We start from the raw sequence: 27,664 nt of genomic DNA, 5'->3' as shown, positions 1-27,664 counted from the left end.
ATTACACTGGTGGATGATTTTGTCAGAGAGATTTTCATATTGCATGCTACCTCAGTGTTGAGGTGTTCTCCACTTGGTTCAGGTGTCAGATCAAGGGGCTTTTGCCCAGACTTTGTTTGACAGCACTTGGGTTACCTACAGAGATCTTCAGATGCATTTTCTCCCCTTGGTATAAGGGTGATTGCTTGGGATTTATCCCATTTACTGTTGCAGGTTTTGTGACAGGCTGGAGGGTCATTTACTGTTTTTTGGGTGTTTGCCAAGTGATTTCTGCAATTTAAGTCAGTGACATACCTCATCTGAGGTGGGAGAAGTGATCAGTACAGTCAGTACAGCAGTGTTTACAGCAGTGTTGGTGGTTTTGTCAGATAAGTATGCACTGTTAAGCTCTTGTTGAGCAGCAGCAGCCGTCTGAAATTACTGTTTTTATGCCTTTTTGAGCTCAGAACAGTTTGTCAGAAGGTACAGTATTTGCAGGGACATTTACTGTTTTGCTGCAGTTTTTTACTGACAGTAAAAACAGCACCTTTGAGAGTGCTTCTGGCTCTTGAATAGAGCAGGCTTTTCTGAGAAATCAGAACTTTTTTATTCAGTCTTTTTACTTCCAGGGAGTCAGGTACTTTCCTCATCTGATATGGCATCAGGAGGAGGTGATTCTTCAATTCTGAACATAAAGAAACTGGAAGGAGCACATAACTATGCATTATGGGCAGAACAGTGCTTGAATGTTCTTCTGTTAAAGAAGATTGCTAAGCCCATAAGGGTAAAGGGTGTCAAGCCATCTGATATGGCAGCTGATGATTGGGAAGAGCTTGATCTGTCTGCGAGGGCAGCTATCATGCTCACTATTTCAGACACTCTTGTGTTCAATGTACAGGCTGAAAAGACCTCTTATGGTCTATGGCAAAGACTAGAAGAACTGTATGCTCAAAAGAGCTCAGCCAGTAAGGTTTATTGGCTGAAGAAGCTGGTCGATCTTCGCATGAAGGAAGGTACAGCTATGACCTCACACTTGAGTGAGTTGAATGCTATCTTTACACAGCTGATTGCACAGGGGTTGAACCTTGATGAGGAGTTCAAGGCTACTTTCTTGTTGTGTACTCTTCCTGAGAGTTGGGACACTTTCAAGACCACCCTGTCAAACTCAAATGCCACTCTTATTTATGCTGATGTAGAGAGCTCTCTCCTTATGGAGGAGATGAGCAGGAAGAATAATGCGGGCAGCAAGTCTTCAAATGCTTTGCAGGTACAGGATAGAGGCAGGACTCAGCAGAAGGGGAGATCTGCTAGTAAGTCCAAATCCCGCAGTCAGTCCCGTGGCAAAAAGGACATTGAATGCTTTTATTGTGGCAAGAAGGGACATGTGAAGTCGAAGTGCTTCAAGTTCATACGGGATCAGAAAGCCAAGAAGGCTGAAATACAAGATGCAGGAAATGCAAGCAAAGGCAAAGGCAAGGCCAAGATAGTTGACTTGGATGCAGTGAATGTTGCAGCAGAGGACAGTGACAGTGACATACATGATGTTTTATGCTCTTCCGCTGTAATAGCACATGCTTTGGTTATTGATGGCCATGACATGCACACCTGGCTCTTGGATTCAGGTGCCTCTTTTCATGTTACACCTCATAGGGAGTGGTTTACTTCCTACACAGGTACTCATGGAGTTGTTCATCTTGGGAACAACTATGCATGTCAGATTGCAGGGATTGGCAGTATACAGATAGTACTTCCTGATGGACAGTCTTTTATGCTTGATGGTGTTCGCCATGTGCCGCAAATCAAGAAAAATCTGATTAGCACTGGCTTATTGGATGACAGTGGTTACCACACCACATTTGGAGATTCCAAATGGGTGATTACTGATGGCCATACTGTAGTGGCTGAGGGTTTTAAGAGTGATACCTTGTACCCTCTTTATGTTTCCAGTGTGGGTAATCATGTTGTTGCCATAACCGAGCTGCCAAAGGTTTCATTGTGGCATAGCCGGTTGGGACACATGTCTGTTAAGGGAATGCAAGAACTGTCACGTTTGGGTTATCTGCCGCCTCTCTCTTTTTCAGATTTGCCTACTTGTGATCATTGTATTTTTGGCAAGCATTCTGTGACTCCTCATAAGAGGAGAACTCCCCAGAATAGAGCACCACTTGATCTAGTGCACACTGATTTGTGTGAGATGCCACAGTTATCACTAGGGGGTGCCAAATATTTTATTACTTTCATTGATGATGCCACACGTAAGGTGTGGGTCTATTTCTTGAAGCATAAGGGAGATGCCCTAAGTGCTTTCAAGAGGTTTGTCGCTCAGGTTGAAAATCGGACAGGTCGTAGGCTGGAATGCCTCAGATCCGATAATGGGGGTGAGTATGTGTCACATGCTTTTGTGCAGTTTTGCCAAGCTAAGGGCATCAAACAGGAACTCACAGCCCCTCATAATGCATCTCAAAATGGTGCAAGTGAGCGGATGAATCGAACTATTCAGGAGAATGTTCGATGTATGTTGTCTTATGCTGCATTACCCCATGGCTTTTGGGCAGAAGCCGTGCAAACAGCAGTTCACATTATTAACAGGTCACCAAATAAGGCTTTGGAGTTGAAAGTGCCAGAGGAGGTGTGGTCTGGCAAGCCACCCTCATACAAGCACTTACGGGTATTTGGCTGCGAGTGCTTTGCTCATGTACGCAAAGATCTCCGCACCAAACTAGACCCAAAGTCTATCAGATGCATCTTTATGGGATATGGTGATGAAGGTGAAATGGGGTACAGGTTATGGGATCCCGTTAAACGGAAGATTATACGCAGCAATGATGTCATCTTTAAAGAAGATATTGTACACAAGGAACCCGTGCAACCTGTGGAATACAGGAGGGTTATTTATGATGATGTTGGACAGCCAAGAATGCCCATTTATATGCAGCAGCAGCCTGCTGCAGATCACCCTGTTCAAGAGGGTATACAAGCTGGTAATCAGCCAGATGATTTTGCCAATGATGTACCACTGGATATGCCAGCAGATGAAGCTGTAGCACAGCCAGATAGGGTGGTACAGCCACCTGTCATTCATGAAGAACAGGCTGGACAGCAGCCTAATCCGGAACATTTTGTTAGGAGGAGCTCCCGTGCACAACGGCCTCCTGTCAGGTTTGTTCCAGGAGCCAATAATGTGGCTGATTTTATCATGTTGACAGATTGTGGTGAGCCTTCCAGCTTCAAGGAAGCTATGGGAAGAGCAGAGAAAAAGAAGTGGGAGAAAGCCATGCAATCAGAAATGGACTCCCTACTTCAGAATGATACATGGGACTTGGTGCAGTTACCTGCAGGCAGAAAGGTTTTGCCATGCAAGTGGGTTTACAAAGTCAAAGTGGATTCAAATGCTTTACCTCGGTATAAGGCCAGATTGGTTGCCAAGGGATTTAAGCAGGAGAAGGGCATTGATTTTGATGAGATTTTTTCCCCTGTAGTCAAAATGACTACTTTGAGAGCAGTGTTAGCTCTTGTTGCTCATGATGACATGGATTTATGTCAGATGGATGTGAAGACAGCCTTTCTTCACGGAGATCTCCATGATGAGATCTATATGAGTCAGCCAGAGGGATATGCTGTTAAAGGGAAAGAGCAGCTTGTATGTAAGCTCAAAAGGAGCTTGTATGGACTCAAGCAGGCACCAAGAGAATGGTACAAGAAGTTTGATGCCTTCATGCAGTCCCAAGGGTATCTTCGGTGTGAGACCGATCATTGCTTATACACCAAACGGGCAAAGGATGGTAGTTTGATGCTACTCATTCTATATGTAGATGACATGCTTATTGCCAGTAAAATCTCATTCTATATGTAGATGACATGCTTATTGAAGAAACAACTGCATAAGTCTTTTGACATGAAAGACTTGGGTGATGCAAATCATATTCTTGGGATGCGTATTACTCGTGACAGGTCCAAGGGACTTTTGTTTCTGTCACAGAAAGAGTATATTGAAAAAGTACTGCAGAGGTTTAAAATGGAGGGGGGGAAGTCCATTAGTACCCCGTTGCCTCCACATTTAAAACTCAGCAGTAAGGACAGCCCCAGATCAGATGATGATAAGGCTGAAATGGCCAAGGTTCCGTATGCATCTGCAGTTGGATCTTTGATGTATGCCATGGTTGCCACTCGTCCGGATATTGCTTTTGCGGTGGGAGTCATCAGCAGGTATATGGCAAATCCAGGCAAGCGGCATTGGGAAGCAGTGAAAGGTGTCTTGAGGTATCTCAAAGGTACCAAAGACTTGTGCATATGCTATGGTAGGAGGGATGCATTGGTGCATGGTTTTACAGATTCAGACTATGCAGGGAATGCAGATAACCGGAAATCTACTACCGGTTATATTTTCACATTTGCAGGAGGTGCTATCTCATGGGTGTCTCGGTGGCAGAAATGCGTTGCACTGTCAACCACAGAAGCTGAATATGTTGCAGCCACTGAGGCTTGCAAGGAAGCAATATGGCTTACTCGGCTGGTGGGAGATTTGGGCATTACAGGAGATATGCCAGTTTTGCATTGTGATAGTCAGAGTGCTATCATGTTGGCAAAGAATCCGGTCTTTCATCAGAAGACCAAGCACATAGAAGTGAAATATCATTTCATCAGGGAGGTACTGGAAGACAAGCGTCTTGAGCTTGTGAAAGTACATACTGATGATAATCCTGCAGATTTGCTCACTAAGAGCTTGCCTACAGAGCGGTTTGCACATTGCCGCCACATCATGGGATTAGGATGAGACCATTCTTACTTTATGGTCTTGTATACAGTAACTGTATATTGCTGTAATTTTTTATTCTTTTCTCCCCTTTAGGCACATTGGCCTTTAGGTGGGAGGTTGTTGGGGTAAAGGCACATTGCCAACCCTTAGTTAAAGAATTAAAGATAGGACACCTATGACTGTCTTAAGACAGTCATAGGGTAAACCTAATCCTAATAAAACTTAAGTGAGTTTGTGGTGTGGCTCACTCATTACTTCACACCCGCACTACTGTGTCTCTCTTACTCTCACTCTCTTGCTCACTTCCTCTCCTCTCTTCCCCCTATCATGGGGGACATGACTCCAAATCTCCTCTCTGGCTCTGATCATCTCCTCGGTGACTGGATCGGCGGTGTAAAGAGTGGAATAGAAATCATAAGTGATCTCAACAAGACGATGAGGATCCGTCTGAAGAGACCCGGCCTCATCCACAAGTCTACGAAGACTGTTCGAAGAGTATCTCTGATCCACTGCCCTGAAGAACTCTCTAGAGCATCTATCCCCCTTCTGGATCCAGAAAGTCATCTGGGAGTAAAACTTGAACTGGGCCCTCCTGCCCTGAATCTCTTCTAGTCTCTCATGAGCCTCTGAGGAGTGTCCTCTGTCAACCAAGCCTCTCTCAACCATTCCACGAACTCTGTGTCTCGAAAAACAAAGTCCGGAACTCTCACAAAGCCTGTACTCTCTAATCGAGAGGTAGGGAGAATCTGTAATAGGACTGGAGCATGGTCAGATAAAACATAACCCGGGCGGATCCCAATCTATCCTCCTCTGGCCTGGCCCCAATGGCCAATATAAAACCTGTGAAGCCTAGCCAAAGAGAGAGAGCCATGGAAAACCCCAGACCAAGAGAACTGAAGACTATCAGCCAAGTGATGAAAGTCGTCCAATCGAGCTGCATCATGACACCAACTGCTGTGCTCTCAATCTGAAGAATAACATAGCATGCCCTGCTCTCCACTAGTGTACCCTCTTGGGTGATCTCTGGGGCCCACCTGGCTGAAATTGAAATGCAGACTCCTCCCCTCGTACCATCCGTTGGGCTCCAATATGTCCGGCTCTGTCCTCTGAGTAAGGATCTGCATCTGTCAATCCTGTCCTGGGAGAGCTTATGCTCTTGGATAAGCACAATGTCTGGAGGGGACCCTGAGGAAATAAATCGAAGGGAGTCCCTAAGCAACTACAATCTAGGAACTCCGGATCTACGACCATCTGCATCTGAAATAAATCTGCGGCCGTTCAGTCCTCTGACATTCCAAGAAATGATGGACAGCCTAGACATCAGATGGAAGTGATGGGATGCCAGTGGCAGCGGCACAAATGACTCTCTCTGATGGCGCAAGCCAAAGTCGGTCTCTGATCAAGCTCCAAATCTGCCCCAACTCATGTAAGATGGCTCCATCCAAGGGAATAATACTCTGGAGTGAATTGAGGAGCTGAAAGTCAAACCAACCAGCACTCCTGGGCAAATCAAAGTCTCCCTGAACCTCAAAGAACAGAAACAGAAAGGCCCTGCCACCGAAGCCAGGTCGAAGAGTCCTAGGGTAAGAATGAATCTGCGAGCCGACAATACGGTGAACGGATGAAAATTGAGTCATGCTCAAAAGCTGTCTATCAATCTCGCTCTCAAGTAGCTCAGCTGACCAGCTTTCGCTCCCTCGAGAACAAAAGCTACCTGCGGAGAAACGAAGAATGTGTCCCTCTCTGGATAGAGTAACAGATCCCAAGTATTCCTCTACCTCCTCTGACCGTCGACAAAATACCGGGAGAAGTTCCAATGTAGTGAGGGAGTCTGTGGAGACCCCTCGAGCCAAAAAGGACCAAAACTCAATGGGCAGATCTCTATCAACCATCTTGGGGTCAGGTCTAGGAGTCAGAAGAGCTGAAAAAGGTTGAGCCGTCCTAACTCTACACCTGGAATAGGTGAGAGGGAGAGGAAGAATCTGCGACAAGGTGCCTGTACGCAAGGGTGACTGAAAATCTCGCTCAATCTCATTTGCTAGGATCTCCCAACCCTCATGCCTGTCTGGGTACTAAGCGAAATCTGTGACCGCACTTGCAAAAGATCTGGATAAATCAGGAGTGAAAAGCTGCGAGGACGAGGCTGTACTGGGAGGGGTGTCTGAGAGGATGCTCCTCATAGCAACAAAAGAAGGTACTCTGCGACAGGGAAGAGAGAGAGGTCTCGAGGGAACCTCATACAGGCGCATGGGATCCTGGGACAGGCTGTGACTCTGATCTGTGTCGTGAAATACCTCTCTCTCACTGGACTGCTGTGAAGAGGCGTCCATCACCGTGTCCGCAGCTTGAGCAGTCTCCTGCTGGATAACTGTCTTAGAAACCAATATATGAACCTCCGGGGTAGAAGTGTCAAGTGTCATCAAATCCTAAGCTACTGTCTCTTGCAGAGTGTGAGGCCCTGCCTGCGGATGGTCCTCTGCATCTCCCCTTTCCGGGGTCTCCTGCACGTGTGTCTCAACTCCCTGAGCTACCATCTCCTGCACAGTGTCAAGACCTGCCTGTGGATGGTCCTCTGTATCTTCCCTTTCCGGGGTCTCCTGCACATGTGTCTCAACTCTCTGCCAACTGTGAGCTCGTACCTGGGGCTGCTTGTACTGTTGACTGTCCCTCTGTCTCCTTCTCCTCCGAGCTCTCCGTGAAAGCTGTGTCGCTGGAGGCACCTCCAAGTCCTCTGAGTTCACTGGAGGCTCCCCCAAAAAAGTCTCCTCTCGCTCTGCTGAATGAGTCGAAGCAGGCTCAGAGACCCCTGGAGGCTGCTCGTACTATTGACTCTCCCTCTGTCTCTGTCTCCTCCAAGCTCTCCGTGAAATCTGTTCCGCTGTAGGCACCTCCAAGTCCTCTGAGTTCATTGGAGGCTCCCCTAGAGGAATCTCCTCTCGCTCTGCTGAATGAGTCGAAGCAGGCTCAGAGACCCCTGGAGGCTGAGCTGTAGGTTTTGGGTCACTCGGAGGATGAGATGTATCCGGAGTCTCTGATCGATGCCGACGACTGGGGCAATCCCTAATAAAGTGACCTCTCTTCCGACAGAAAAGACACTGATCAGGAAGACCCTCGTACAAAACCCTCTACTGCATCTGGACCCCATCTCCAGTGGAGTACGAAATCAAAGTAGGCAAAGGTCGAGGAGGGGGGATATCTGAAATGAGTCTGACCCTCGTAACCCCTGTGCCAGTAAGTGACTGAGCATAGGAAAGTCTAGCACCTGAAGGGATGACTGTACCTGCCACACTAGCCATATGCTCCATAGCTCTGCGACAAGAGTTGACCTCATCAGGAAGTCCAGGGAAAAGGATCCAAAAGGAGACCTGTCGCGGTCCAGGGGAAGTGGAACTGAAGTGCTTCCGCCAAGGCCACAAATGGATGACTTTGCTCTGAAACTGAATCGGTGAGCTCATAAGTACTCTTTGAGCCTGCTCTGCAGACTGAAGGCCAAAAGAAAAGTACCCTCTGCCAAGCAATCGGAAAACCGTAACTGAGACATCCAAAGAGGCCATGCTGGTGTACACCCAATCACGTAACTGTTGGCATCTACCGGGTAGAAAGCCAATGATGTGTGTCGAACGAAAACCCTCCTCTGCTACCTCAATCATCTGCACAATGTCGGGAGGAAAAGAAACTGTGACTTCAATCTCCTCAGGTTCGGCGACGGGAGTGGCATTAGTGTCCTCCATCGTCTCAGCTTACGCTGTCCTGAGGGGAGGAGCTACTTCTGCTGAAAATACCCACCAAGAACTCGCAACCAACCACAAGTAAAACCCCCAAAGAAACCTGTAAAAAATAATGCTCCGATCTTCAGCCTGCGTGGGATGCAAACAGGTCGCTTAGTGCTGAAGCAGACAGATCCGCCAATGCCTGGAAACAGCCCAGGATCTCAGCTCCCTGGAACACGAGTCGAACAGTCCCGGAGAGGGCCCTGAAACTGCCTAACCTGAAGCAAGGGAGGGGCGGGCAATCAGCAAGGGAGAGGGCCTGAAAGGCGGCCTGGCGCGGCCAGGACAGCAGGCTGAAGGGGGGGGCGCGAAATTCAGGCTTAAGTGGGGGGGCGACCTGAGCAGGACGCTGCCTAGGGGGCCTGCGCGACCGAGGCAGCAGGGCGCAGGGCCAAGGGGCCTGCGTGGCCGAGGCAGCAGGGCACAAGGCGACCTGTGAGCTGGGCGCTGCCAAGGGGCCTGCGCGGCCAGGCAGCTAGGGAGCGAAGTGCTGCCAGGGGGCCTGCGCGGCCAGGCAGCTAGGGAGCGGGGGCTGCCAAGGGGCCTGCGCGGCCAGGCAGCTAGGGAGCGGAGGCTGCCAAGGGGCCTGCGCGGCCAGGCAGCTAGGGATTGGGGGCTGGGCGATAGGCGGTGGCGGGCAGCAGCAGACGGGGAGCTCCTCCAACGATTGAATCAGATTCAAGCAGTTCTGAGGACATCATTTCCACCAAAGCAGCTCAGAAGGCTCAGTTGTCTCTTACGCCTACGGATTCAATGACCTTGAATGGTGCATTTCCAGGGCAGCCGATAGAGAGCAATGTGCAAGTAGCTTCAGCCACTCTGAAGATCTTAGGGTGGGTACATAGTCGGCCACTCAGGGTCGCACCTACTCAGGCAGCGGATGTCTTCTTGGGAGCACATTGGTGGTTCGAAGTCTGACCGGAAGATCAGCACCAAGGCTTGGATGTCAAAATCCCAAGTCATGGGTCCAAGTTCATCTATTGGCTTAAGGTGTTCCACCTCGACCTTTGATATCTTTTATTCAAGGGCTTTGAGACCGGCGCCAGTAAGACACAGTTTTACAGCAAGACACAGTATTATAGCAGGATACAGTATTACAGCAGGCAACAGGGTTACACCAAGACCAGGATGCCTCTCTCAAACCCAGTCTTCCTCTGTCCCTATACCTACATGCACCGAGGAAAACCACCCGGAGCATCATCCTGGAGTATTAACCCCACATCAGATATCCTTACCAGAAGTTAGCAGCAGATTCAGGAATTCAGTACCTACGGATTAAGATTCATGAGCTTAGCAACCATTTTTGGATTCATGAACTAGGTATCCACATCAGGATTTATCATCCAGGTATACCTCAGCTAGTCACCTCCATTAGCACAACAGGAGGCCACTTTCATACACTAGTTCGAGTTTCAGCAGAGGGGATGTCATGGGCATCCACAGCTTGTGGCCATGCTGGACTGCCATGCAGGCAGCCAGCTCAGCAACACTCCACGCAGGCAGCCACGACAGCAACTGCCACGTAGTCAACCAGCATATGCAAACGTCTGCAGCGCAGGTGTAGTGCAGGAGCCAGTCGCGCAGGTCAGTGGTTAGCAGCAGCCTAGTCGGTCAGCAAATGAGATGCTGGTTGGTTGGTCAGTTTGAGGCCCAAGGGGGCCTATAAAAGCAACCCCCTTGGCCTTCAGTTCTCATCCACTCCTCTGGCCTTCAAGCCTTCAGAGCAGCAGAGTCATGCTTCCTCGCAGCAGACCAGCAGGGTGCCTCAGCCTCTCCAAGGATCTACTGAGGATTCACCTCCTCTAGTTAGCTCAGTCTTTTCAAGTTTTGTAGTTGAGGATTTCAGCCCCTCCATACAGTTGTACTCAGCCCTTTGGGCATTCATACTTTTCAGTTATATATTCCTCTTCGGAGGTCCACTACATTTTCTCTCCCTCTGATTCTCACTCACATCCACAGCTTCAATTTATGTATTGAGTATTGAGCATGAGAAAGAGTGAGGATAGTCTATCTCCCGCTACAGTTGCTGAACAACACAGTTGCACGAAACGGCCGTTTCGTGGCCGAAACGGAAACGACGAAACGGAAACGACGTTTCGTCAAACCTGCTTAGCCCTAAACCCTAAAAACGTGATTTCGCCGCCTGGCTTCATCTTTCGCCGCCTCCCGCCCATTCCACTCCTCCTGTGCATCCTTGCTGCTCTCTCCACCTTCTCTAAGCTCTCTCCATCCCTCCATCCTTTGCTGTTGGACTCTCCATCCCGTTTTCCTTGGACCTCCATCCTTCTCTCTCCATCTTCTTCATCCTTTGTTCCATCTTCTCCATCCTGCAAGCTGCAGCTTGGCAGCCTGCTCTCCAGACTCCATCCCTCCATCCTTTTTCTCTCCATCCTCTCTTTAATCTTACCTGTAACCTCTCCATCCTCCTTCACTTCTACCTCTGATCCTCCAGGCTCCTTCCACCTCTCCATCCTCTTTTACCTCTGAGCTCTCCATCCTCCTTCTACCTCTCCATCCTTTCTCACTTGTGACCTCTCCATCCTCCTTCTCACCTCTCCATCCTCCTCAATGCCGAGAGATGCTTATTGGGTCCATGTCTCCCTCCTGGATAGTTATAAAGGAGGCGGTGGCTCCAAGAAGTGGAGATGCAACTATTGCGGCATAAGCAAAACGGGGTCTGTCACACGGGTGAAAGACCATCTAGCAGGTGTTCACAGCAAGGATGTAGGACCTTGTGAGTTCGTGCCTACTCCAGTGAAAGGTGGCCTAACATAATGGAAGCGTGTGCATATGGCAGCCTTGGCTGCAAAAAGTGGAGGACAAGGGCTGCAAGATGAAGAAGAGGCTGCTGACACTGAGCCATTGGATGATGCCAGCACATTGGGTTCTGCAAAGAGAAGTAGAGGGGCATCAACTACGTCGAGCGCGGGTCCTAGTGCTACAAGAACACCCTTGCCACATGGATCAATTAGTGTGGATGCTAGTGCGGGGAAAAGAGGATCACTGCAAAGGTCTAGCATTCAAGCACGCTTACAAAAGCAAGCAGTGAAGGAGGCCACTAGTGAGCTCACAAAGCTCTTCATACAGTGTGCAATACCCTTTCATGTGGCGAAGACTACACGATGGAGGAAGGCCATGAGAGCCGTAAGCCGCATTGAGTATGAATGGGAAGGGCCTACATATGAGGCCTTGCGGACAAGAGAGCTAAGAAGAGAGAGGGAATGTGTGGAAGACCAAATGAAGCCCTTGAAAGAGACTTGGAAAAAATTTGGATGCACACTCTTATGCGATGGATGGTCAGATGCACACAAGAGGAATGTGTACAATATTTTAGTGTCTTCTTGCAAGGGAACCATGTTCTTGAGAGCCATAGACGCTTCCACTGCAGGTACAGTGATTACGGGGTTGTATATTTGGGAGCATTTACGCGCAACCATTATGGAGATAGGTGTTGAGCATGTGGTGTAGGTGGTGACAGATAATGGCAGCAATTGTGTATCAATGGGTGCCATGTTAGAAGATGAGTTTCCTAAGATTGTGTGGACACCCTGTGCCTCACATTGCCTTGATCTTTTGATCGAGGACCTAGGGAAGATACCTTGGATTGATGCCATCTTCTCCACAGCCCGCAGTATCGTGAAGTTTGTCACGAAGAGACCCAAAGTCCTCAACATCTATCGGGCTTACAGTGACCTTGAGCTGTTGAAACCTCCAGCCACAAGGTTTGCTTACATGTTCATAGTGGTGGAGAGGCTTGTGCGAGTGCGCCACGGCTTATTGCGCACGGTTGTGTCTCGGGAGTGGGGAGATTGGGATGATAGAGGCCAAGCAAAGTCTATCAAATTTTTTCGCATGATCATGGATGAGTCTTGGTGGAATCAGGCGGAGGCATTAATCAAATCGATTAATCCTATCTACACGGTGCTTCGCATCACGGACATGGAGGGAAGCACATTAGGGCTCTTGTACGAGTTTATGGACAAGATTGCAGAGGCCCTCAACAGAAACACTTCCCTATCGCCTGATAAGTAAGACTTTTTACTTTTGTAATATGTATAATTATTGCAATTACTAAATTGCAATTTGTTATCATGAAGCCTGGAATTTTCAGATATATATTATGTATGTACTATTATCTATAGTCTGAATTTTGCATGCATAATGCATTCTAATTTCTTGTGGCATGATTTAGGGCTGAGTCCATCAGTGCTATGTGGAATAAGCGGTGGAATTGGTTCCACCGCCCAATCCATGCGGTGGAACATGTATTGCATCCGCTCTGGCGCAGTCAAGAGCAATATGAGAATGACGAGTTGGAGGAGGGGATGCAACAGTATCTACAAAATTGGACGGGTGGTGACTTGGAGATGCAACGAAGAATGGAGGATGAACTTCTATTGTTCCGCAATCACAGCCTCTCCTTTGGTCGACCTACGGCTAGGCTCCGAGAGACACAGTTGCAACCTGTCCCCTGGTGGGAGAAATATGGCAACTGTACTCCTACTTTGGTAAGAGTCTAAGAGACAAGTTCCAACGCCACTAGTTAGAGCTTAGTCGTTAAGTAATTTGAAGTTTTATCTACTACAAATATGTTTAAAGTTATCAAGTTCCTGATACTTATCTCTGCTTAATTGGCTTATGGCAGAAACGCCTTGCTATACGTGTTCTCTCACAGGACTGCAGTTCCGGTCCTTGTGAGAGGAACTAGAGCACTTGGGCCCTCTTTCACACAAAGAAGAGGAACAGATTGAGCACGGCTCAATTGGAGCGGTTGGTGTTTTGTCATTGCAACCTCCGTCTCCTTGAGTTCGCCGCCGGCTGCCCCGAACCTCGCCAAGTGAATGTAGACAAGGTGGACGTGGAGAAGATGAAGGCCATACTAGATATCCCACGGGAGGAGCTGGACATATACACCATGTTGTATGAGGAGCTGTCAGCACCAGCACACCACACACGATCATACACTCAACCATCTGGAGATGGTGCTAGTACTTCAGTTGCACCCGATGGTCCTGATCCTGATGTTGATGATTCTTCTTCAGACAGTGACACTGATGCCTCAAGCTTATCTGAGGACGCAGAGGATGACGATGACGAGGAGTCCATGGATGATGCAGATGATCAGTAGTCCTGCTGCTTTTTTTTATATCATCCATGGGTGCTTTTATTTTGAGTCTTGCATGACTCATGATCATGAAATATGTGGATCATGAATCATGATCATCTATGGAGTCTGGACATTGGATACTTTCAAGTTTCAAGTTTCAACTTGTGTGCTAAGTTTAAACTTTAAAGTACTTCAAACTTTTAAATTTCAGATTCTTGTAATGCCAAACTTGTTAGTCATGACTCATGATACATGTTGATTTCAGATTATTGAAGCATCATTCAAGAATTTAGAATCATAGAGGCATGAATGATGCATTGATGCTTGAAGGCTGAAGCTTCAAGTATAGATAATTGTAATTTGTATTATGTATGATTTGCACTCTATTGATAATTATATTATGTATAAAAAATAAATTTTTATACATAAATTGTATCATATTGCTGTTTCTTCCGTTTCCGTTTCGGCGGGGCCCGGAAACTCCGTTTCTTCCATTTCCGTTTCGGCTGGTAACTATGCTGAACAAGCCCCAGACCATGCCACGTGTCATCACAGTTGCACGTGACAGGATTCCTAACACTGCTTCTGCTCTGATTCTGCACCAGAGTCTTCCAAACAGCCAGGTACAGTTTTGTGTGCTGCCCATGTGGCAGCCCCATCCTACCCTGGTCCACCTGCCCCATGCTCTCCGCGTATGGGGGCTTACAGATGGGGAGGTGACCTTTCTGACAGAGTCATTATAGGTCAGGTGGATCCTTGAAGACATGGTGGAGATCTTCTGCAACAATCAAATTTGCATTTGCAAAAGAATCAGGTGTTTCATGCATGGATGAAAGACATCGAGGTTCACTATCAGTTCATCAGAGAGCTGATAATGGACGAACTGATTGAGCTCACCTATTGTCCAACAAAATAAAATGTTGCAGACCTATTCCCCGGACCACATTGTGTCAGTGATAGGGTATAAAAGATCACTAACCCCATCTGTAAGCTCCCATATGAGGAGGATGTGGGGCATTAGAGCAGGATTGGAGGGGTAGGAAATAGGATATTCTGATAGGTGTAGTAGGCTTATATTTGAGGCAGAATACCTGCACATGGGTCTGCACACAGCACTGTTTTTGTGTGGGGAGAAGGTTTGAACTGGGTCGGCAGACCTCAGTTATTGGCCTGTCCAATTGGCCAGCTGGCTGGGGGGTACAGGATCTTTGGTCGGGTCAAACAGGTTGACCATGTTGGCCTGGTCAGGTGCGATGTACCTGGAACAGATCTGGTTGGCTGTTTGGCCTTGTTGGCTGAGGGCTGGAATACCCTATATAAAGGAGGCTCCTGCCTCAGTCCTTGCATCCAACTGAATCCCTCTTCACCAATGTATGCAGGAGCATACACTGAGCAGTAATAGCCTCCAGCACAGCCCTTACATAAGTGTTTTATGTTGGTTCATTTACAGCGTACCATTGGATGCGTTTTAGAATTTGTTTTCCTCTTCTTACAGGTGCTACAACAAGCACTTGACCTCTTGACAACGGGTGTGAAGCATTCCTGATCTAGGTTGCAACTGTAGGTACAGCCCAAATTGACTTTGAAACTTTATATGGTGGATCCTTAAGTATGAAGGCCAGTAAATACAGCAAGTAATGCGCCTCTACACAACTAAGTAGATGGGGAAATAGGTGACTGGGGAACAAGAATGGGAAAACAAGTTGAACCACGTTCAAGTGGCCTGCCGTGAAGAGGACAAGAAATAGAAATTAAGTGGCCAAGGAAAAGGGGGACCGAAATAGAAAGGAAAAGGGGGACCGAGAGAGAAAGGGGGAAGAAAAAGGAGCCTCAACAAATTACAAAAAAGACATATTTCAAAAATTAGCGAATTTCGCTTCTTCAAAAAGTCGCTGGCTCAACTTAGGTCTTCTAAGGCAGGCCAAAAAAGCAAAAGATTTATGTATGTCGCAGTATCTTTAGGAAGCACGAGTACATCAATTTATTCATTTCTGGTAGTAAGTCTTGATGCTGTAGATTATGCTATCAGACGAATATGCTGCTTGGTATGCATTTGAGTTATATTGCATTGGGCACTAATGTCTCCGTTTTATTGTTTGGCTTCTTGTGCAGGCTAATGCATACTATGATTTTGGTAATGCTATAGATTCTGATGAGGAGCTTGACTTGCGAGCAAGTTCAGAAGGATCTGGCAGAAGTGATGGAGATCTCTGAATACATTTCAGGTGGAATAAGGGTGTGTTAATTGAAATTCCTTATCTTTAAAATATAGGAGAGCCTCTTATATACATGGCAGTATCTGCAATTCGGAGTAGGGAAGGGGTTATAAGTTATTATCAATCACTGAAGTTCTTTCTCTCATTCACTTCGGTCTATGAGGGAGCAATACAAGTGTTGATATTTTCTATGTATTGTTGTTGCCTGAAAAGAATCAATTGTACTGTACATTGATCTTAGGGCCTTTGTAACTTAACATTTAGATATGAGTTCACCCCAATAATTTCCTGGCATATATTATGCTTTATTGGGCATGTAATGCTGTTAGTACAGTGAAGTATTGGGAGATACAATCTTAATTGTTGTTTTTAAAAGGCAATTTTGTCATTTATACAAGATTGAGACAGGTTTTGGATGCTGCAGTATGTAAGGCCGCACAAGTACAAGTATGCAGGCAGAAATATCCAAATATACCAAAATAAGCAGCCAGTGTATGTAACTGGACATATGACACACAGGGGGCTACTACCCATCTGGAAATTACATAGGCAGAAATGAGGCTCCAAAATGTATATCAAACCTTTTCACTGTATAATGGAAAATTCTTCAAATGCATAGACGAGGAGCCCAACAAACATGAGTTATTGTATATAACAACCAATGTAGCTGGCATTCCAAAGACTGAATTCTTTGATCATTCATATTGTTTGTTTCTTAATTTTTGAAGTCAGCTTGTGCTGGTAATCCTACAATCTTACGAAAGTGATAGCAAGTTGCTCAAAATACACAAATCAGATACCTTAGTATCAGATACAAGGATTAGCAATTCCATGCATTACTAAGGTATCAGATACAAGGATTAGCAATTCCATTCATTACTAAGGTATGTGATTTGTGTATTTTGATCAACTTGTTTCAGGGATCCCTGAAAGCCTTAAGACTAATTCCAGTATGTGTTGTTCTGATATAACCATGCAAAACACTTGCCATGGCCTCTTCATATTCGCACCATACGTGCAAGACTTGCTGCAATATACTACACCTTACTGTGTGCAAATATACTCAAATATCTGATAGTGCTACAAGGTGTGGGATGTGCCTCCTAAACCTTTAGAAGTATCATATAATTGGAGAAGGGTTGCAAGAAAGCAATCCTTCATTACAGCCAAAGATTTATTGAAGCTCTAGGCTGTTGCTCCTCTTCCTGTGTCTTGTGGCTACAGTAAGGGAATAAGTAGAGAAGAGACTGAGCTTCATAACTTATCCCTATTTCACTTGTTGCCTCTAGCTTTCCCACTTTGTTTCATCCGTTACCTCTTGCTTTGGATGGTGGTTGTGGCTTCCCTAAGAACCATCAAGAACCATCTCTGCTTTGTGGCCAATTTGTTTGTTTGGTACTTGGGCTCTACAAAGCCATCAACATGAATCTTCATGAAGGGTAAAACACGGGACATGAAAATCCATACTGAAGGGCGTGATGGAATTCATGGATTGGATTGCAGATTTATTCATATGAATTGTGTACTGCTCATTCATCAATTTCTTGCATCAAGAAATGAATAATGCTATGATTGGGTTCTTAGTTACTTGTGTTATGTTGTTGTGTATGTGTCTCCATGGGTTTCACCTGATGCATGTTGATATTGTAAATTCACTCCTTGAGACCAAAGAGTCACCTGATGGATGTAACTATTGGACTATCATGGTCGATCACTTGATGGCCAAGACTCATAAGTGAACATGCTAAGAGGGAAGGCATATGGGTTTCCTCACACTCCCTCACATCTTCACTCTTAGAGACATCATATAGGAGGCCAAGCATCGGAAACAAGTATATTGTTGCTTTGTGGACTTTCGGAAGGCCTTTGTTTTAGTTATCATATGAAAGTCATTGATAGTGTACACGACATCATATGGGAAGTCATGGCTTTGTATGACTCATAGGTAGAGTGCACATGATAGGTTGTTAGAGAAGATGAGTTGCATATCCTCTTCCCCACCCTCTTTGGCTTGTACATTAACGAGTCGGCTTCTTTTTTTCCATAGAAAACAAAATATTACTAATGCTTCAAAACACATACAAAACAACTTTCGAAAGGAGCTAGGGATGATGAGTACACAATAAAAGGAACTGGTTGCTAGCTAGAGGAAAGCCAGCTTGTTTTCGGATCTCCTAGGTCACTGCCTAGAGAGGCTTCGAAACATGAGCTAGCGACCAGGGTGGTGGTCTATACATTCAATGAATACTCCTCCTAGGAAGGGTGTAAAAGATTCCTATAGGCCAGGCCTTGCAGAAATGTTCTCACCTTTCAACGGTCGCTCTCAATGCTGGAGTATTGCGTTCCCAAGTGGCACGCAAGGTGAAAATGATGTCTTGTCAAATGGCAACTAGGGTAGCCACGAGGAGAGATCAGTTGGCCTCCATCATTCGATTGCACCGTGTGACTCAAATGTTCCAAGCAGTGATGCTAGACATTGTCTCCCAAAAACGTGACGGGTGTGATCAGGAAGGCGGCCATGCATCGTAGATCTCTATCTGGGAGACCTGCTATCCATGAATCTTGTATGTTGGTGAGACATGCTATCCTCCCCCAAGTGAAGTCCCTTTGTATTCGGTGTGTGTTGGCCATGATCATAAGGGAGGCCAACCATATTCTCTGTGTGACTAGGCATCCCCAAAGTCAATGGGAGATCATCTCTAGAACTCTCTGCTTAGCAGATACACTGTCATCTACCCACATCTGCTCTAGCGAGGGGCCTATGGGTAGGTCCTCCGTGCGGTAGCAACAAAAAAAAATACGAGATCTTACGTGGCCGCAGATTGGTCTAGAGGTGAGGCCAGAAGGCCTCGTACCACCAACTTGCCTAGTAGGCTCTGCTCTACATCTTTGGATCAATAATGCATAGTATGCCACATGCCTGCAGCATGATCACTGCTTGCTAAGCTACTCTAGCTCTAGTGTTGTGCGTGCCATCCAATCGTGCCCACAAAAAATTACGCACCAAGTGTCTCAGATGTCTCATACAACCTCAATGGAAACAACAAGAGGCGATGTACCAAGCCGTGGCAAGAAGGACTTGGTTTACCAACAGCGCTCTACCTGCTAAAGAGAGTTTGGTCGAGGGCAAGAGCTTGTGCTGAGCACTCTCTAGAATTGGGACGAACTGTTGCTCTGCGGAGATATCAATGCCAACTTGGCAGGCACAAGTTTCTCATCGTCTCTTCCCTTGGGATCCAACGAAAGCCAAAATCAGCCCCTCGGCCTCGGACCTCCAAGACCGCCTTTGGGCTTGTGAAGAAACCAACAGATTTGGTCCAATCGATGCGAGCTCCGGAAGCCTCGCCATCTACAAACTTGGAGTCTAGAAGTTGCTCCTCTTGTCAGATTGGGAGCCTCATCCTTGTGAGGCCTAATGCTCGAGAGTGCAAAAAGTAACCTAATGCCTCCACTATGAAAAGAAAGAGGTAGGGGGCAAGAGGGAAGCTCTGTCTCACCGAACGAGAAAGAGGAAAGGCCTCTTTTGTGTGTTCCCCAATGATCCTCCGGCTTGAGCTGCTTGCATAAAGGGCGAATACCCCTCTAATCCATCTCTCTGAGAAGCCAAGTCTTTGCACGGTGCCCTCGAAAAAGAAACCACTCTACTCTGTCATACACCTCCTCGAAATCCAAGAATTTGCAACTCCTCCCTTAGCCGAGTCCATTGCCTCCCAAAAGGTGAAGATGTTGTCTGGGATGCTGCGTTCTTGAACAAAATCTGTCTGCATGTCCTGGATGGTGTTGGTAAGTGGGGTCTCAACCACAAGCTCAGGATCTTGGCCAAGATCTTGTACGTCGTGTCAAGCAACCCACTGGTGAATACGTGATCTATCTCCTTCCTTCAGAATCAGGCATAGCCAACCTCTATTAAAAGATTACGGAAGTTGAGTCGAAGATCTCCTGACAAGCTACCGTGATTCGGGTAAGGATGTGCTCCTAGAAGGGAGCTTGAGTAGGCATGCTGGGAGGGCATCGACTGACTCTTGCACAATTTGTCATACTTATCTCGCTATATGCCAATCATGACAGTGTGTTGATCTTAGACAAAAGAGAAGACTATAGATGCATTTGATATGCTTGCAATCTCTCTCTCTCTCTCTCTCTCTCTTACACACACACACATTTTTTTTTTTGTGAAACCAAGATACTTATATTATGAAACATTCATTTACATCTGGGCAGAGCTCAAAAGAGAGCCAAAGCCCTATCCATTAGAAGCAGTAAAAGAAAAGCTGAATACAAGAAACATCCAAATCTTCCTCATGTAAGGCATCATATAAAGACTGCCGCAATGAGGCTCGGAAGAACTCATATGGATGCTGAAGGGGAGAATTCAGATATGCTTGATTGCGCTGCAGCCAGAGGGTCCATCAGGCCCAGTATCTGATCCAGTGGAGGAAAAGAGAATACTGTGACAAAGAAGCTGATAGTTTGCCATACATCCAGAAAAACTTGTAGAACCTGTGTGCTGGAAATCTGAGAGATAAGAAATAGGAGATGCTGTCTAGAAGGTCTCTGGAATATGAACAAAACCACAGTAAATGCGGAATACTCTCAGATGAAAGGTGACATCTTGGACAAAGAGGTGAAGCTATCCGTCTTTGAGCCAATTTCACCCCTACTGGAAGAATACCAACAATACATCTCCATAAAAAGAGTCGTTGCTTCAATGGTATTTTCAACTTCCATATCAATTGCAATTTTCCTTTCCACCAGGCTAATGACTTGTTCATATGCCATAGAGAATTAGCATGATGGGCAATCCAGGGAGGAGGTAATATCAATCGATAAGCCTGTATAGAAGCCAATAAATGCAAAGGCCTTGAGGATATGCTTGTATTTGAAGACTGAAGGTGCCAATCTTGAAGCCTGTCTCTAACATTCAATGTCGGAATCGGAACCAGAGGGAGTAAGAGATCAGCAATAGCTTTCCAAATAGGTCTATGATGCATCCCCAGATTGTATTGTCGACATGCTACTGGAAAAGGGAGAATATTTCCTTGCATATCTACCACGTCATCAATGAACCAGATACCCATTTTCATAAGATTGTAAGCTCTGATGGGATGTTGAACAGCAAGGGGAGAGGAAAACACAACACTCCAATGAATACTTTCCATTCTTAGTGAGGAAGCTATAGAAGCAGGATGGGGAGACCATTTGATGTGAGAGAGTACTTGCTTCCAGTCCTGAATCAAGGAATTAGAAAATGGACAACCAGGGATTTTACCTTGAAATTTGCCAAGTACTACTTCCGATGGATCAACTAGCCAATGTCCATAAGCATGTGTGCTCATCTGTCCACACAAAATTGCCAACATAATAGACCAAGGCTGCTCTTGTTGAAAAAATGTCTTGAGCATAGTGATCTTTCTTGCCAACACATGAAATTGGATGTTTATTATATTCAAGCCACCATGCATTCTTGGTGAGCAAAGTAAGTCCATTTTGAGCAACCGTAAAGCTTTTTTATGAAGCTTAGTTTTCCAAAAAATTTCCATGGCTTGAGACATAAAGGAAGTGAGATCTCGAGATGACCAATGTAATAGAGGAAGGTAGAACTGGACATAAGCTAGAACAATAGACTGGACAATTTGAAGCCGTACATGCAGAGGCCAAGTGGAGATCTTCCAATATTCTAATTTGTCCTGAATTTTGTTTGACACCCACGACATTTGTTGTTTATTGCTGATTTTCCAGCCAATAGGATAGCCCAAATGTCTTACTATATTTTCCGGATAAATAATCTGGCCTGGCCACAAGATAGCATTCCAGTCACAATGCTTGAGAGGCAAGAGTTTTGATTTCTGAAAATTGATTTTAAGACCAGCTGCCAACCCAAAATCCGAAAGGGTATCCATCAAGAGGCAAATCTCCAAAGGACTATTCTTTGGCATGAAGAATGAATCATCTGCATATGCCTGTGCAATGAAAGGTCGTGAACCAGAAATCTGAAGCCCCTCTAGCTGTCCAATATCAACCATGTGATCCATATAAAGAAGCAAAGGATGTGAAGCAATGGCATAAAGCAGAGCACTGAGAGGGCATCCCTGTCGAACTGAACGTTCGAGAGTCCAAGGCTCAGACAAGTGATTCCCTATAAAGCATTGTGCAGTGGAATCTGAGTAAAGCCAATATATAACATTAACTAGCTTTGACCCAAAACCAAGTTTTAACATGATTTGAGAGACATAATCCCACTGTACTGTATCAAATGCCTTCGCCACATCCACCTGCATGACCAACACATCTTGATCTAAATATTTTGCATATTCCATTGCAATGAGAGTGTTAGAGATATTGTCATGTATGTGCCATCTTGGAACAAAACCATATTGCCTGGGATGAAGTCCATCATGAAGGATATCCTTTATCCGATGTACCAACATTTTGGCAATCAGTTTGTATATAACCGGCATCAAAGTGATGGGCCTCCAGTCATCCATAGACTCACATAAAGGTTTTGGGCACAAGCTTAACCAAACCATGCTTCCAAGCTGAGGGAAGATGTTGATGGTGCCAGGCTACATTTATAAACTGTAGAATTGGACCCTTCAATTCAGGCCAAAAGGCTTCAAAAAATTCAACCGTTAGACCATCCCAGCCAGGGGATTTATGTTTGCCCAAATGCCTAAGAGCTTCATCCAATTCAACATCTAAAAAAGACATTTCCAGCATTGAGGCTTTTTGTAAGGAGACAATAGGAGAAACAAGCTCAGTAAATCTATTACGAGCTGAAACAACCTGAGGTGTAGAAGAAGATGGCTGAGAAAAAAGAAGCTGAAAATGATCCAAACATTGTTTTTCTAGCTGAGATAGAGTCTGGGTCCAAAGGCCGTCTGGTTTCCTGACCCTCATGATAGATTGGCTTTGTCTATGTGCATGTAAGTTCCGAAAAAAAGATTTCAAGGAACAGCACTTATCTAGCATAGGTTTAGCTTTGGCCCTGATCTGCCATTTGGACAAATATACTGCTTGTATGATTTTGCCCACTGGATATGCTGTCTGGTTTCTGCCATGTACCATCTTCCATATTCCTTAATGACATTTTGAATACGATGTATGAAAGAAGTCCAAGCAAAGTCCAGATCCTCCTAAGCATGGGATAGCAATGGCCTGCAAGCCAGTCTGATCATATATGCTGGAATTTTTCATGAGAGAGATACAATTGATTGACTTGTAAATTTCTGACTGAAGAGAGCTGCAAATCATCTAGAGGCATACCAAAAGAAAGGGTGAGCCAAAGTGGAGTATGATCAGATAATTGTTGTGAATAATCAGTCCACATTTGACATGTATATTCATCATATTGCTGAGCATGAATGAGATAATATCTATCAAGCCTGGCCCAATATTCTGTAAAAGCATTATGATGATATGTAAATCCCATAACTGATGGGTGAGTTGCTGTCCATAAATATGCAAATTGAAGTGATGATGTCATATGTTCCCATTGCTGGATTTCAGAGGGCGGCATATGGGATTTATGTGTGGTATTGTCCTTCCAGTGAGGAGAATTGTTGAAATCACTACAAAGTAGAGCATTTGAAGACCAAGGATATTGCCTGATGGAGTTCCACATTTGAGCTCTGGAAGCTGAATTTTGAGAGGCATACAAAGATCCTATTTCAAAAATCTCTCCATTAATCACACATTGGATAATCATCCATCGTCCACCAAGATCATCATATGCTATCCAGGGTTGCAGATCATGTCTGGCTAAAATGCACAGCCCAGAGAATTGTTCTGATCCTGAATAAAATATATTATATCCAAAAAAAACCCATGCTGGCCAGCAAAAAAATGCTGATTATGCTCTTGCAGACACACAACATCCGGATGAGTTGTATTTATGTAATGCCATAGAAGCCTCCATTTATTCTGGTTGCAGAGGCCCTGTATAGGAAAAACATTTAAGAGAAGCACGCATGAAAATATATACAAGAGATGATCGGTCCTCCAAAAGAAAGGGAGGCTTCAAGCCTCTTCCATTGCCACAGGGTCTTGCTGACCCTCAGCATCCAATTCCCTGATAATATCATCTTCTTCACAAAGGGGAAGACCCTTCTTGACTGCATTAACCCATGCCTTTGAGATGGGGTTGCTTGGAAAGGTAGAAGATTGTCCTGGAGAAGGAGCAGAGGCATCTCTCTCTCTCTCACACACACACACACACACACACACTCGCGCGCGCGCGCACACCCACCCACCCACACACCCACACACACACACACACACACACACACACACACACACACACACACACACACACACACACACACACGTGTGCACACATGAGTGCATGCACGCACGTGTGCGCATGCATGGACGCACCTACACGTGCACATAGACACATACAATTTTTGGGGGTAAAATCTAGTTATCATTATATTACAAAGAATAGTCCCAAGAAAAGGGAAAGTCAATTACAAGTATAAGAGGATATCATTATATGACAAGAAGGCAGGATAATCTAGATACCACACATGTACACAACCATAAAATGATTGCCTTAAGTGTGCCCAGAAGAACTGATATTTAGATAGAGAGGAATCACTAAAGACTCGATGGTTATGGTCCTTCCATAGAGTCCATAGTGCTCAATAGCGAACCCAATGAAAAAACCGATCATATCCCTGCCTTACTGGATGAAAACCAAACAACTAAAATTGCTTGTCAAAGTGTGCACTAGGAAGACAAGCATGAAGCCTTTGTTGTAGCTTGCACAAGAAATCATAAGATTTTGGGCATAGACCCCCATGAGGATAGACATTGTTGAGAAGTCTCACAAGGGCAATATGACGAGGAGACAAAAGCAATCCAAATGGAAGAACTCCAAGTAAACCTCGCCACACAAGAAGAATTTTTGCCAAAGATGAAATTGGGAAGCCCAAATATACTGCCACCTTTGGTGCCACCACCGAGAGGAATGTGGCACAAACTAGATGCTACTGGCCAAGGTGGAGGCAACAAGATTTTATACAAAGATGCAACCATGAATCAACAAACGGTAGCACATGGCAAACTCAATCATCCCCCCCCCCCCCCCCCCCCACACACACACACACACACACATGCATGTACTTACGTATGTAGGTATGCATGTATATACAATGTATATATATGTATATATATGCATACATACATACATACATACGTACATACGTACATATGTATGTACATACATGCGTGCACACGTGCGCGTGGTGTGTGTGTGTGGAGTGAGACTTCGTGCTTTCCATTGTGTGTTGCCTTGCGATTGCCACTCCCCCCCCTTTCCCTTCCACATTCCCTCTCTTGTCCTACATTCCCTTCTTCTTTTCCCCAATCTGGTAGACACTAGTGACACAAGAGTTATGCTTGTGCATGCAAATCTTTCACAAGGAGTGACTTGGGAGTGAAGTCTCCATTAGCATTCCTCCAAGATTCCTACACATGTGGAGTCACTGCTTGACTATACCATTGCCGGGGGAGTTCAAGGTATGCCTTTGCTATGCATGAGCTTTCTACAATTGACTACCCATTGCACAATGCTTTCTAGTTTAACTAGGAGTATTGTTAGTGGAGAATAGGGTTGGTTTGAGAGGAAAAAGTGTGTGTTTGAGGTGGAAAAAGCGAAAACTGTCCATTCTATCCATATAGTGATTTTGATGCATTTGAGCTTATTTGAAGTGTTTTTGTTGTCAAATCATCGGAGGAGTTAGTTAGTGTGATTACTAAGGTGTGTGTGGTGGGGGTGTGGTGCCAAATGTCACTAAAAATGCTAAAAAATGGGGTTTGAATCAAATTTGGTTGAGGTATGAGAGTTCCCAGCCACCCCATTGGAAAGTCTCCCATTTATTAATTTTTAAGTCGTTGTTTTTTGTGGTTTTTTGATTTGAGTAGGTAGATTAGGTAGGATAGCACCCCTTGGTGCTCACAAACCTTGCATAGAAACTCAAAAATTCACAAGGAGCACTAAAAACCGTCGACGACATAGCCAAATTGTGTCACTGTGTTAAGCTTAATGCAACGTGGCTGCACGGAGCCATGCTATACGAAGTCGTGCATTATAATGCAGTGATGCGTTATTTGTTAGTTGGTCAACTACCCCCACCCACCTCACCTAATAGAGAGTGGCATTAAATGAACTCACAACTATCACATCACAAGTCAACCCACTACTTTAAGGCTAACATGGCGACTCCAAAATCGTTGTGTTAAGGAGTCATTGCTATATTCAATGGCATTAATTACCTGTTCCATTATGAGGTTGCTGCTTTACCAGCCATTGTGTTATTTCACCTGTTGGATTAAGAGTCGTTGCTTTAACAACCGGAGGCATTAAGAATCGATGCTTTAAGAACTCGTCACGTTAAGGTGTCGCTGCTTTAAGGCTAACACAGTGATGACGACGACTGCTGCTTTAAGGCTAGAGAGACACAGTGACTGAGTCTGATTAGAGCAGTCCTGAGTGAGCAACACATACATATGAGGTTTGGTATAGGAATTAACCAAGAGCTAGAAGACAATGCAAATAACATTCTAACTGGCCCATCGCACACTGCATTATCAATTTCATCCAAAATCTTGACCTTAAATTCTTATTTACTGCACGGTCCCATAGACACGGAGTCCCTGAGTTCAGAGGACATGATGAGCTTTAACGCCAAATGGGGGAAAACCCAAATCTAGGGGCCACTAATTCCAGCCTGATTAGGCCCCAATCTCCCACACCTTCAACCACAAACCTCGTGATTGAGGGAATCATTCTCTAATTTTATGGGGCGGTTTGGCCTATCCTACCCAAATTTGATCAGACCCTTTGCCAGGCAAACCAGAGTGCTAGAGGAGCATCCAGATCCTCCTCCAACATCTACCACCAATAGTGCTCCAAGTAACCCAATGCCCATCTCGATCGGAGATCCTATGGGGCCTCATGTTCAATTGACTCTATGAGGGTGAGCCATCCTTCACCAGAACCTCTGAGCCCTGGGTACCTAGCCTTTAGCCTCTGAGTCTTGAAGGGCAAGGAAATGAGCAGATGGACTTTGGAAAAAGTACTCTTCCTCCCACGATGGCCCCTTGTCCCAATCTATACTCAACTTGGGTAGGAGCCCCACAAGCCACTCCCTTCCCTATGGCTGCACACTATAGGTCGGTGCCCAATGTGAACATACCCATGCCAAGGCCCACCCTCGTGTAGATAGTACGGCTAAGCCTGCCACGAATGTTGGCTCTAGGTCCTATGGCTAGGGCTAGTTAACACAACACCTACACGCCTACAACTTTCTATATAATTCACCCCAAAGACCACCGAATTATGGTACTATGCCAGCCCTTCAAGCACCTCTGCCCACACCATAAATGGTACTGATATATGAGGCTATGAGGAACCTAGTGCAAGCACTAGGAAGGGCCGCACTGCAAGCTATTAGGTTTGAGTAGATTTGTGAGACCTTCGAGGACATTGGTGATTTAGACAAAGTGAATGCATTTGGATTGAGCCTAGATGGTAAGGTAGGCCAATGGTAGAGGGTCGTAGGTGTGGAAGAGGAAATCAACTGGGAGACATTGAGAAAAGCATTCATAGTGGGGTTCACTCCCACCAAATGGAGCCCTATCAACCAGTTGTATGAGGTCAAGAATAAGGGCACGAGGCATTACAAAAACATATTGCAAGGATTAAGCATTTGAATTCCTTCCACGAGCCTCATGAAAGGATGAGCAATGGGCAACTATTGCCACACTTCCTCATTGGGTTAAGGGATGCAAAGTTGCACGATCATCTATTTACCCTGAAACCCACATCGTTTGA

The 27,664-nt window shown here is 45.5% G+C and overlaps 1 protein-coding gene across 2 annotated transcripts in view; it reads left to right on the top strand.

The window, feature by feature from the left end:
• Positions 1-16,019, top strand: part of LOC147884412 (serine/threonine-protein phosphatase 7-like) — a 43,030-nt gene extending 27,011 nt beyond the window's left edge. For both annotated transcript variants that reach the window (XM_087398408.1, XM_087398407.1), the window contains one exon: positions 15,725-16,019. In XM_087398408.1, the coding sequence (XP_087254534.1) occupies positions 15,725-15,826 (102 nt within the window). In that variant the 3' untranslated portion in view covers positions 15,827-16,019. The remainder of the gene's footprint in view (positions 1-15,724) is intronic.
• The last annotated feature ends 11,645 nt before the right edge of the window (positions 16,020-27,664 follow it).

The sequence above is a fragment of the Dipteris shenzhenensis genome, chromosome 27 (genome assembly GCF_047967505.1).
Source record: "Dipteris shenzhenensis isolate YYH24624 ecotype China chromosome 27, Dip_SZ_1.0, whole genome shotgun sequence".
Classification (NCBI taxonomy): domain Eukaryota; kingdom Viridiplantae; phylum Streptophyta; class Polypodiopsida; order Gleicheniales; family Dipteridaceae; genus Dipteris; species Dipteris shenzhenensis.
This window is presented reverse-complemented; position numbering and strand designations above follow the sequence as displayed.